General features: G+C 37.5%; 1 protein-coding gene across 1 annotated transcript in view; it reads left to right on the top strand.

Moving 5' to 3' along the window:
* Nucleotides 1-1,205: 1,205 nt before the first annotated feature.
* Nucleotides 1,206-12,099, top strand: part of LOC107754650 (tumor protein p53-inducible protein 11-like) — a 38,923-nt gene continuing 28,029 nt past the window's right edge. The window contains exon 1 of the mRNA XM_016571189.1: nucleotides 1,206-1,307. Within this exon, the coding sequence (XP_016426675.1) occupies nucleotides 1,282-1,307 (26 nt within the window). The 5' untranslated portion in view covers nucleotides 1,206-1,281. The remainder of the gene's footprint in view (nucleotides 1,308-12,099) is intronic.

The following is a 12,099-nucleotide window of genomic DNA, read 5'->3' as shown; positions in this document are numbered from 1 at the left end:
GAAACTCCTTCTGATCCGAAAACTACATTTCGGATGGCCTGAGGGTGAGTACTTTTCAGCATAATTTTTTAAAGCACAAACAAGCAAACCATTTGAAAGCATGCCCAACTTTATTTAGCATCTATGGCTATGGTGCATTAACTTTGTATTAATTAAGCCATTCATGAAAATGTTGTTACAAACACCTTGTTGGACCTGAGGGGTTGCTTCTATTTTTTATTCCTTAATAAACACATTTATACATATAAATAAATGTCTGTCTTGAGGTAGAATGCTTCAAGGGGCAGATAATAGTTTTGGCAATGAAAAATTTCCAAGTGCTGATCAATCTACAGATTCATTTTGCTCATTGCAGTCTGCATTGATAAATGGCTTCTGCTGAGGCACTCAGGCAAAATTCTTAGATTTGTTTTCATGAGAGAGATTAAAGCACCTTTCATTGTATTACATGAATTGATTGAGTGATTCAGTTTATACCTTAACAATAAAATAGATGCTCACAATAAATTACAGATACCCAACAGCTGCTTCTGATTTATGCTGAAAACAGCATGTTCACCAGTTCACACTAAATTGACTGCCTTATAGTCCCCATTTCTTGTCTTTAATAATGAAGAACATTCTGTCAGGTCAGATGGGCTATATCTCATTAACTGAGACGTTTTGAGTCCAATGTCCAGTTACACAAGTAAAAATTCCAATATCATCATATTTTTTATAATGGCTCTTGGGCAAAACAGAGAATATGAGCTAACATAAATTATGTAGCCTATACTGGCAGACTCCCTTGGACCAGAAACTCATGTTCTAAAAACCAACAGGGATAATTCACCCAAAAAGTTTCGAAAATGATGATAGCATTTTTCATTTTTCGGTGATCTATCCCTTTAAGCTATGACATTTTTTTCTTTTTTTCCCTAGCAAGGACATATGTCCAATGCATTCTGACATTCTAATTCTAATTTATTTTAATGAAAGAAATAATTCTTTAAATACTGTATGTGTTCAGTATTTAAGCTACAGCATCCCACTTGAAAATGTATGCAATGCAGTGCCTAAATGTGTCTGTCTATGAATATTACACAGAAACAACCTTATTATTTAACATTTATATGTATGAAGATTATGTCATCAATCTCAAAGGCATACTCTGACTCATATTGACTGCTTTATAGGCAAAAGCAGTCAATATGGCACCTTCAACTTCATATGAGGACCAAAACCCTTTCGAGACATGCATGATGTCTGAGAGACAAACCTTTTACAGTGAAGACGACGATAATGTTTAGTCAGCTACATTTCTTACGGTACGTTGCCGCCGCAGCAGCGCAGAATTCTCTTCTATTCCTTACGGTAAGTGCGCGTGGCTTGTGTTGGTTTTGCGTTTGTCACTCACAGCTGTAGCACGCGAGCGGCGCACTACATCAAGGTAGTAAACAACAGCTTGTCTGCGAGAAAAGGTAAAAATGGATAATGATTTCTCTTTCTTATGAAATGCTGGCTGCAGTTTTAATAATTCTACGTTTAAAATCAAGCTTTATCGCTGTTGGTTTTATTCAAAGAGAGCAAAAGTGTTACTAGGACAATTTTCTTTTTTGAAGGCAGGGAGTGTGTGTACACGGTTAGTCACATTCTCTCTGTTTGGTCCGATTAATAAAACCCTGGAAACAACTTGTACGGCAATTAAATGCTTACCATTTAAAGTATTTTTCTGCTTAAGCTTTAGACTAAAGAGATTAACTGGTTGGCATTGAAAAGTTAGCGAATAAATCAACTGTCTTCCAAGCTCGACGTGCTCTGTGCCGTCTGTCATAATACATATAAACTGACTTTGGACATTTTATTTGACGGGTTGTAATAAAATTAATAGAGACTACACGAGTAAGTAAAAGTAATGGGAATAGTTTGAAACAATTTTGCAAGCCAAGCTTACAGTAGGCTACAACATGGACAGATGCCTGTTGAGGGCACTTTGGGAGGTTTTAAGTATAGGCTATTTGTAATTCTTTACTAAAATCAGTGCATTTTGCGTCATCTGATATATGTATGTACATGCCTAAAGTGCTTTTAAAATTCTTGATATTAACGATTTTATAATGTTTTAGTGGTTTTACTGTCTTTTTATATTGCAGTAGCCTATTTGTATGTTGTATATTATTGCAGTATTAGAGTATGTTTTTATATGTCAACATTAATGTAAAGTGTTTTGACATCGTCTCTTTGTTATGGAGACAGAATTACTTTCTGATTTGTATTATGGACATGCTATACAAACAGTTTTTCATCATAAACTACTTTTATTCTTTAGGAGTTTGGGATAGACAGTTAGTATATTAAATAACAAAATGTCGTCTGTTAATGTTACTTCTCTTATACTCTTATAATTGGCTGTTGATGTAGAAATTTTCATTATGCAGTGGATGAAAATCGAAATCCAGTCTTACTGTTACACCTAACACCTATTTGATAACACAGAAACCAGTGTTAACAGTCTTATCTATTTTTAAAGCACTCAATGCATCAGTGGTTAGGGACAGGGTTTCAGAGGGTAAACACAACAACTGGTCTCATTTTGCTTGCTTTTAAAGTGTTTTGAAATAATGTGTAGTTATGTTTAATTGGGCTTTATTTGATCCAAATTCCATCTACACTGCACAGATGCAATTTAACCTAATGACACTCTCATCTAGACTTGTCTATAACTAAGTTTGATAGTGACCCTAAAGGATTTGCCACTGATGATTCAAACGCGAGTTTTGGGCAGTGTAGAGTAGTGCTTGTTGTTTGTCATTTCTCCGATCACAAATGCAGACAGGGTTTTATGTTTACGCGGCGTGATGCAATGCAACGTGTAAAAAGAGAGTATAAGTCATTATAATAAGTAATTATGTCCCCACTGGATGCAACAAATGCCTCGTTTGTAATGGGTTTTAATGTTTTTGTCTCGTCGCTGCTGTTCTCATTGGTAAAGGGTATTTCTTAAATTAATTAATGAATATAATACGTTTTACACCACAGTGCCATATGGGTTTCAGCACCTAGATACAACTTTAGTTTTTCTTATGTTTCATGTAAAAGTCATTGAGAAGAACAAAGAACAAATTTTGCTATATATAATATATATATATATATATATACACACACACACAGTGATGGACAAAAATATTGGCACCCCTGCATTTCTGTCAGATAATTCACTATTTCTCCCAGAAATTTGTTGCAATTACAAATGCTTTGGTATTCTCATGTTTATTTCTTTTGTTTCCATTGGAACAACACAAAAAAGCAGAGAAAAAAAGCCAAATCTTTATGTAATTAAATACTAATGTAATTAAACTCACCTGTAGCAATTCACAGGTGCTGACAGAGTTGTCGGCGATTCTTCCTATTGTAAAGTCATGCAGTGTGTAACCTCCTGTCGCCGATCCATCGTGCAATGTGAACACAGCAGCGACTGACTGCTACCTCAGATAGTCGTGCAGTGTGAAAACAACGGTGACCCGACGACTTTGAAAATCGTGCAGTGTGAACTCGGCATTAAAATGGGGAAAAGTGGTCTCATCCTTTGTATTGTGTGTCTATGTGTACCACACTGAACATGGAGAAAAAAAGAAGAGTAAAGAATTGTCTGAGGATTTGAGAACCAAAATTGTGGAAAAGCACGGACAGTCTCAAGGCTACAAGTCCATATCCAGACATATTAATATTCCTGAGTCCACTGTGTGCAACATTGTCAAGAAGTTTAAAGCCCATGGCACTCTAGCTAATATCCCTGGATGTGGATGAAAGAGAAAAATTGATAAAAGATTGCAACAAAGGATTGAGAGGCAAAGGATTCAAAGAGTGGATAAAGAACCTCGGTCAACTTCCAAACAAATACAAAGTTGACCTGCAGGAACAGGGTACCACAAGTGACAGCTCGCAATATCCATTGCCATCTGAATGAAAAGAGACGCTACAGTAGGAGACCCAGAAGGACCCCGCTGCTGACACAGAAACATAAAAAAGCCAGATTGGAGTTTGCCAAAATGTACCTGAGGAAGCCAAAATCCTTCTGGTTCACTGATATTTTGAGGTTGCTTTGCTGCCTCAGGCACTGGATGTCTTGACTGTGTGCATGGCATTATGAAATCTGATGACTACCAAAGAATTCTGGGGCAGTTAACAGGGATTTCCTCTCAGTTCACAATGCTGCACTGGTACGCCATGGCGTTTAAAAAAAAATTTTTTTATTCTTAACGTGTGCATAATTCAAAACGGTTTACCGTTTGAACCGGTGTATCGCCCAGCACTAATATAGATGAAATATTGATTCAAATATAGAGTATATTTTCCTGATAAAACATTGATTTGATAAAGCCCTACCCAAGATCCTGAAGGCTTACTGAGTTCAGGTAAAGACTTATAAATGGACAAAGTAGAAATATATATATATTTTTTCAATGCCTTTAACAGTTGACGGTAGCTTCTAAATGAAATGTGACGTTCCTCACTATATGGAAGTACATTACAAAAAACACTCTTAATTGGGTCAGTCCCCTGTGCTCTGTCGGACTTCCTTAACCTGCTTCACATTAATTAATCATTTTCTCTGTTCCTTAGATCTCTGTAGATGCATGGTGGAATGTGTATCTGAGATTTTATCTGAAGACGCTGGACCATATGTTCAGAGAGTTGGATTTTGAATTGTGCGTCCAACTCTATTGACTAGAAGTATGTAGTTTACATCTGGGTTTGTTTCATGTTTTGATATAATATTTGTAAAATAACAGCATGTTTATTATCAGTAATATTAGATTTTTTTTTTCCTGAAAATCTCATCTGTATACTTTTACGATTAATATTTGTTCTAAATAAGATGTGAAGTGTAACACGTGAAAACACAAAGGTTGTACTTCAACCTTGAATTGCTCTAAAGGAAAATCACTTTTTTTATGGAATGACCATACTGGTCAAGGCCCAGATTAATTGTTCTAACTGTTTTATTGCATTAACTTCTTTCTAATTAATTGCAATTCATTAATGCAATAAATTACTTGCAGCCATCATTTTTCATGGTCACATGAGTCAATACAATCAGGACACTTAAGATAGTATTGAATGAAATGCTTCCTAAATCCTCTTTAGACATTGTGTCGTTTTGCTGTAGAAAAGCATTTATGTGAGGCCTTGTACTGAATCACTGAGGAAGATGCATGCTGTGCTTCATGAAGTGAAACATTAACAGCCCTGATTGAGGTAATGGCTCTGTGCTTAGTCAGATGACCGGATCATCAGTAACCCAAGGCCAGAAAAGGGCCAGAAGGAAACTTTGTTCCCATTCAATGGTACATTTTTATGTATAAGGTTAGGAGTGTGAGGGCTGTGGATTTGTATTACAGTAGGGCGAACACATTTTTGGTTTCACCTGTAGTACTATATGTCGAGGCTGATGCTGGCGAAGGAAATATACAGCTTTTTTTTTTAAGCAATATGCATCCAAAGTTGCCAATAGCAAATGTCTCTTTGCCTTCCTGTTGCTGCTAGAATCAGATTAAAGTGTAAAGCCAACGATTTTAGTCTTATCATCTTCACCACCAACACCCCACCCATCCCAGCCATGGCATTTAGCTGCATCTGGCAGACTAACACTCCCATCTCTCCACATAAAAGCCCTCATCTGTCTCAATCTATAATTTTGCCTTACAGTTTCGTTCAATCCTTGCACTTGACGTCGTCATCATCATGTGACACTATATGATCTTTCTTATAAGATCATTTGGCATGAAAACACAGAAAATAAGTATAAACAAAAAGGGAAAAGCATCCAAGCTTGTCCAGATAATAAGCATCTTGTTTACTGAACAAGTTTAAAAAATATGCATTACATCATCTGTTTAAATATGGTTTGTTATGGCCAATATTGTAAAGTAGAGGTACAGATGGCGGGTCGATTAAGGTTAATGATAAATGATGGTTTTATATGTTGCTTAGTTTCTAATGTTTCCATTTATTTGGCCAGTGTTTACTCTGTGTATTAAATTATTTTACAGTCTTCATAGAAGAATTTTGGAGGTTTTGAGTTAACTTCCTGTTTTGATTATCATTTTGACTTTGATGTGGCAGATGCTGTGTTTTCATTCAAAGAGCACAGTGAAGTACTTCTCACAATATCGGCTGGTCCCCTGTCACATATTAGGAAGGGTAATTATTTGATTTACTAAATTTCCATTCAGATCAAAGTATTTATTTTACTATAAATAGCCAATTGACCCTTCATCATTCTTCAGTGTCTAAGATATGAAGATTCCTATGGCTTGGGAGGCTCCATTCCACTTAACCATGTGAAATGAGATGCAAAGGGTCTTTTGTGAAGCAAAGTGCAGAATGGCTGTTGCCTTTAAATATAAACCAAATTGATTTGCCCCCCACACATGGCCATGGAAAGAACATCCACAAACCTTTAACTGTCCGACATGGATGACTGCACAGCAGCAAAGAGGGCTTTTCATCCTCCAGCCTAATTAGCTTTGGGAGTCTTTGTCAGGAACCTCTTTGGCAAGAGCATTTAAATATTTAGCTGTACTAATTTCTTTTTATAACCATAGACTGTCTAAATGTTGCAGATTTGGCAAAATGCTCAGCATTTTTGTACAGCTGCAAGTGATTTGAAAAGTTAAATCTTTTCCCCATACGAATGTCAGTCAATTAGGAATGACTGCAGATGTTATTCTGTATTTTGCTGAACTTCATACCAATAAACACACTTGCAGAGAAAAAAGGGAATTTGCTTGTTGGCTGTGTGCAAAATCTTTACTGTATAGGACAATGATGTAGAAATGCAAGTACTTGGATGGGCATTTACCTACATTTAACTCTTGAAGTTTTTAGCCCAGACATGTTAAATGCAGCAGGATGATTTGCTTTCATGTCACCACTGAATAATTGTTAAAAAGGCTATAATTTGACACTGATTTGATGCTGTCACAGTTTGATTGAGAGGCAGGCTTGTAATTTAATGGTTGAACAGTTTCTTTTGTTAACTTGGTGTTCATGTTCAGAGATGGCTTATTACAGCTAAAGCTATCCAGCTAGTGTAAGCAAACGGCTTAGTTTATTATTGCTCTGAGCCATTGGGGAGGAAGAGTGTGGGAGACAAATTTACTGTGAGCGAATCAAATTATTGCTGTGATAACTGAAAATTCTGGTTTGGTCAGTTCAGCGTTTTTACAAATATCATGAGATGTTATTCAATGTTCTTAGATTTTAATGGCATGGGTCATTAATCTCATATAATAGCTATTGTATTCCTAATATATTTTGTGTTGTTTTATGAGTGTTGTTAGCTTGCCCCACAATAATATCTATAGCTTTCCTGACTTGTAGGCAGCTTTCTTGATTATAATGGGAGAGATCTAATTTGTTCATGCTAATTGTGCTGCTCGCTTAGGGTGTACAGTAGATACAGTCAGATTTTACTTCATTTTTTTTGCATTTGAAATTTACTCAAATCGGTATAAATATTACATTACAAGATTTTTCGACTTTAGGATATTATTTTAGTGTCATTGATATGCTATTATAGTTTTCGTTAACATTTTAGATTAGATGATATTTTATATCTTTTTCATTATAAGTGTAAAGTTTTAGTAATTCTGTTGTGTGTTTTCGTCATTTTTATTAGTTTTTATGTCTCTATAGTTTTTAGTTAGTTAAGTGTATTTTATATTTTTATATTTTAGTTTTATAATTTTTATTTTTAAATATTTTATTTGTTAACGTTTTGTTAACGTTTATTTCAGTTAATGATTTTTTTTTTTATGGTTTTAGTTTTAGTTAATGATAATAGCTTTTACCAATACTTGAATCATTGTGAAATGTAGCAAACAATTCTATTATGGAAATACTTATGTACACGTTAGAGCTTTCTACATAAAAAATAATAAACAAATTCTGAATTTGTGCTTGTTTGAACGAACGTGTAATATAGAACCTTTCCACAAAGCTGTTTGCACCGCACTCTTTTGTCACTTAATATTTTATTTTGGTTGTGTCAGTCTATTTAATTATATGATCCACACTCATAAAAATAGTCTTCTTTTAGAGTTTTATTTTACATTAATCACCAGCAGGACAAAACACAAATGTTTCGGCTCAAGGCCTTCTTCAGTGCATTGAATAATTCATTCCCTCCACCCACTTTTTAAATCCTTAATTATATTGACGTCATCATTCATTAGCCAATGTTGAGTCTTTAAAAACACACATTTTATACATTCCATATAAATGCTCAACAATTTCCATTTGTACTGTATATAACACAAATTTTAACATCTACCAATACATTACATAAGACATGATTACACCCATGGCTATAACACGAATAACACGAGGATCCCATATTTGTAACAATTTCGCAATTAAAGAGTTTAATAAATAGTTTAATAAATAGACAATCACCAACATCAACTACCCCAATTAAATATCAAAATACATAACAATGGAAGGTACAATGATTAAAGTAAAGAAATACATCGTCTGAAATAATCATTGATCTTCACATTTTGAATACTCAAGATATACTCCACAAAATATTAAAATGGATTCGATCAAATGTAGACATGTAGAACTTTTACCACATAATTTTTCTAGTGTAGTAGTATGAAATATAATCTTATGACAACTGAATTAATTTTGTACAACAGTGTGTCTTCCTGTCACCCTTTGTTTTATTCATCTGGTGGAAAAATTGAAGTGTTTATTGTTTAGAGGCCATCTGTTCCTGCTGATGAATCACTTCATAGGTTTAAATATGAGCATTATGCCAGCTCTGTTTTACTTCACCAGGACTTACTGCTTGTTCACATTATTTCCACTGAGGTGACTGAGAGCAGCTCTTAGACTTACACACAGCAGGCAGAGCTTTCCTTCACATGCCAGCAACCAGAAAGCACAATTCACAGAAATTGCGATGCAATATTTTTGTATCTGAACTTACAGAAAAGCTAGCACTGGATGTTTTAATACACATTAGGTGATTAATAAAAACATGGCAGTGCCAGCTTAATTTTGAGCAGCGATTGTGGGAACTGTTTGTACTCCAATAATAAGGAATAATGAAAATGCTGTCAGCTTAAAACCGCTCATTTCAGTGTCTGCTATTTAAACTTTATACTGGAGGTGTTTCTTGTAGACATCATGCAGCTTTCAGAGGAACATCCAGCGGAAAGCGTCATGCGGAGCTCTTCAAATCAATATGACAGGCCTGACAGCTTAAAACATCAGACTTAGAGGGACTCTCAGATTCTCTCAAAAGGTGTTTGTTCTGCTTGCAGCTAATGACTCTTAGCTGAAGGCACTGCATCATAATAATAGGGAAAAACTGCTTTCCCTGACATCTGATATGGAGCCTACAAAATATAGCACAGTGATGTACTGGCTAACACATAGATTAGATATTCAACACAATGTCACCTCCATCTCATCGCTTTCCATGAGCATTAGATGCCTCATTTTAAGGAACCTTTGCACTCCAAATTTATGCTTGGGGTGAAATGTTTAATCTGTCAGATCCCAATTCATGTAAAATGCATGACTGTAAATCCCACATAGATCTGCGCTGACCTTTCTTATCTGCCGAGTATGAGAGTGTGTTGTCATGACGAAAGCTTGACTGATGTATAGACATGAGATCAGGATGTTCATCTCTGCTGTTGAGACTGAAATGTCTGTGTCGTGAAGTGTTCTCCACATTCAAACCCTGCTATTTTTGCAAACCTCTTCTACCTCGCGGCTCGCCTAGATGCAATGTTTTTAAAGCAGCAGGAAGCAGTTAATGACTAGATTACTGGCAGAATGTTTGTTTAGGGTCAAGAGGGCTCTGTCACAAGAATGGCACCGAGTAGCAGGCCAAAAAACGTGTGTTTTGTCATCGCTGTGTTCGTGCATATAAAATCTATTTTAATAAATTGCGTTATTGAGAAATTAGTTATTGTAAGCCAGCTGAGGTTAATTATAGCCACATGTACAGTGTAAATACACCATAAGTAAAACACCTCTGGCACTCCACATGTACTGTATGTTAAATTATGTAATCTTCCTGATTTTTAATACTTTATATGTACTTGATGCTGTTATGTCTATGAACACATTTGTTTACTCTTCCTTTAAGTTTGTTTTAAATCTCATGAGGGCCCTGTCCCAAAAATTCGGGGGCTTGAGGCACAAATGCCACCAAACTGGACAAAAATGCCCCTGTTTAGTGTTCAGTTAAACTAAATCTATAACGGCTGTCGCAAATAAAGTGAAAATTAAATGAAAAGTGTTGATTGCGGCATTACATTTAGATCTGATCATATTGCATCATATTTCTTTTTATGCGTTTTTACAGCATTGCACATTATAACCAATCACACATGATTCTGTTGAGTTTATGAATGCAATGGCCAATCAGAAGCGTTCAAATGAGTCGTCGCTGAAAAGCTGGAGTTTTGTTCAGTGCGCACGCTCGCTGACTGCTCAACAAAAAGCAGACGTATGATGCAAGTAAGAGATTCATTTCACAGTGTAGACAGCTTCATTGATAGTGCTTAAACTTGCGCTAAACTGTAGTCAGTGATAATGTGATAAATAATGTAAATGTTCTTTGCTCGCTTTCGGTAGGATATAATTTATTTGCTGTTTGAATAACCATGGAAATTAAACAAAACAATGAAATAATTAGTAGGCCTAACTTAAAATGTGTTTATTAAACTGTGATCACATTAAATATAAATTCAGTCGTATTAAAATATTTTATGACATGACACCCATTGTACTTGCCTAAAAAGCGTCTATTCACACCGAATCGTTTTTTTTGTGTCTACCTGTGCTGTTTTTCAGTCGTTTTCCTATGTGAACATGAGATGGATGTCTTTGACCATTCTGTTGTTCCCTTTCAGTCGGTCACTCCGAAACTACGAATTGGGATCTCGCTTAGAGAGACCAATCCACTTCGACTGTAAAACGAACGAGCCAATGCACATTGGCATGCGATGATTACATCCAGCTGCCGCTGCCGCTGCATTCCACCTTGCTGCCCCACTACGGGTATGGTGGTGGTTCTGCTGGTCTCGGTTGCACGGTATCTAGGTGCCTGGCTAGCGCTACCCAACCCGTCTCGTTGGCTTCTGCGGACCATCAGCCTTGGCTATGCGATTCAGTTCGCCCGGCATCCCCCCAAGTTCAGTGGCATCCGCTTCACGACAGTGAAGGCAGCCGATGCTCCTGTCTTGCATGCGGAGATCGCAGTCCTACTGGCGAAGGATGCGATAGAGCCGGTCCCTCCAGCCGATACGAATACAGGGTTTTACAGCCCTTACTTCAATGTACCCGAGAAAGGCGGTGGGTTACGACCAATCTTGGATCTGCGTGTCTTGAACCGGGCCCTTCGCCGGTGATCGCTGATTGACACGATCGCGTCACGCTGCGTTCAAGATGTTGACGCAGAAACGCATCTTCGGGTGCATTCGATCAAACTCTCCCCGACGCAGAGGATCTCTTTTCTCGGTATGGAGTTGGATTTGGTCGAACAGACAGCACGCCTCACAGAGGAAAGTGTGCGGTCAGTGCTGAACTGCTTGAATTCATTCAAGGGCAGGACAGCGGTCCCACTGAAACTATTTCAGAGGCTCCTGGGGCATATGGCAGCTGCAGCAGCAGTTACGCCGCTAGGGCTGCTTCATATGAGACCGCTCCAGCACTGGCTTCATGGCCGAGTTCCGAGGTGGCAGTATCAGGGGTATGGACGGGCCCCCAACTGCACTGGCATATCAATTGCCTAGAGTTGTTAGCAGTGCGCCTTGCCTTGAACCGTGCTTACGAGGCAAGCACGTGCTGGTCCGAAAGGACAACACGGCGACCGTTGCGTACATCAACCGACAAGGTGGTCTGCGCTGCAGTCGCATGTCGCAACTCGCCCGCCACCTCCTCCTTTGGAGTCGAAAGGTTCTGAGGTCACTTCGTGCCATTCACATTCTGGGTCTGCTCAACCGTACGGCCGACAAGCTGTCACGAGCTACGCTCCCGGGAGAATGGAGACTCAATCCCCAGACGGTCCAGCTGATTTGGAGACGTTTCGGA

The sequence above is a fragment of the Sinocyclocheilus rhinocerous genome, unplaced genomic scaffold (genome assembly GCF_001515625.1).
Source record: "Sinocyclocheilus rhinocerous isolate Xijiao unplaced genomic scaffold, SAMN03320098_v1.1 scaffold742, whole genome shotgun sequence".
In the NCBI taxonomy this organism is placed as follows: domain Eukaryota; kingdom Metazoa; phylum Chordata; class Actinopteri; order Cypriniformes; family Cyprinidae; genus Sinocyclocheilus; species Sinocyclocheilus rhinocerous.
Note: the sequence above shows the minus strand (reverse complement) of the source record. Positions and strands in the feature narration are given on the sequence as shown.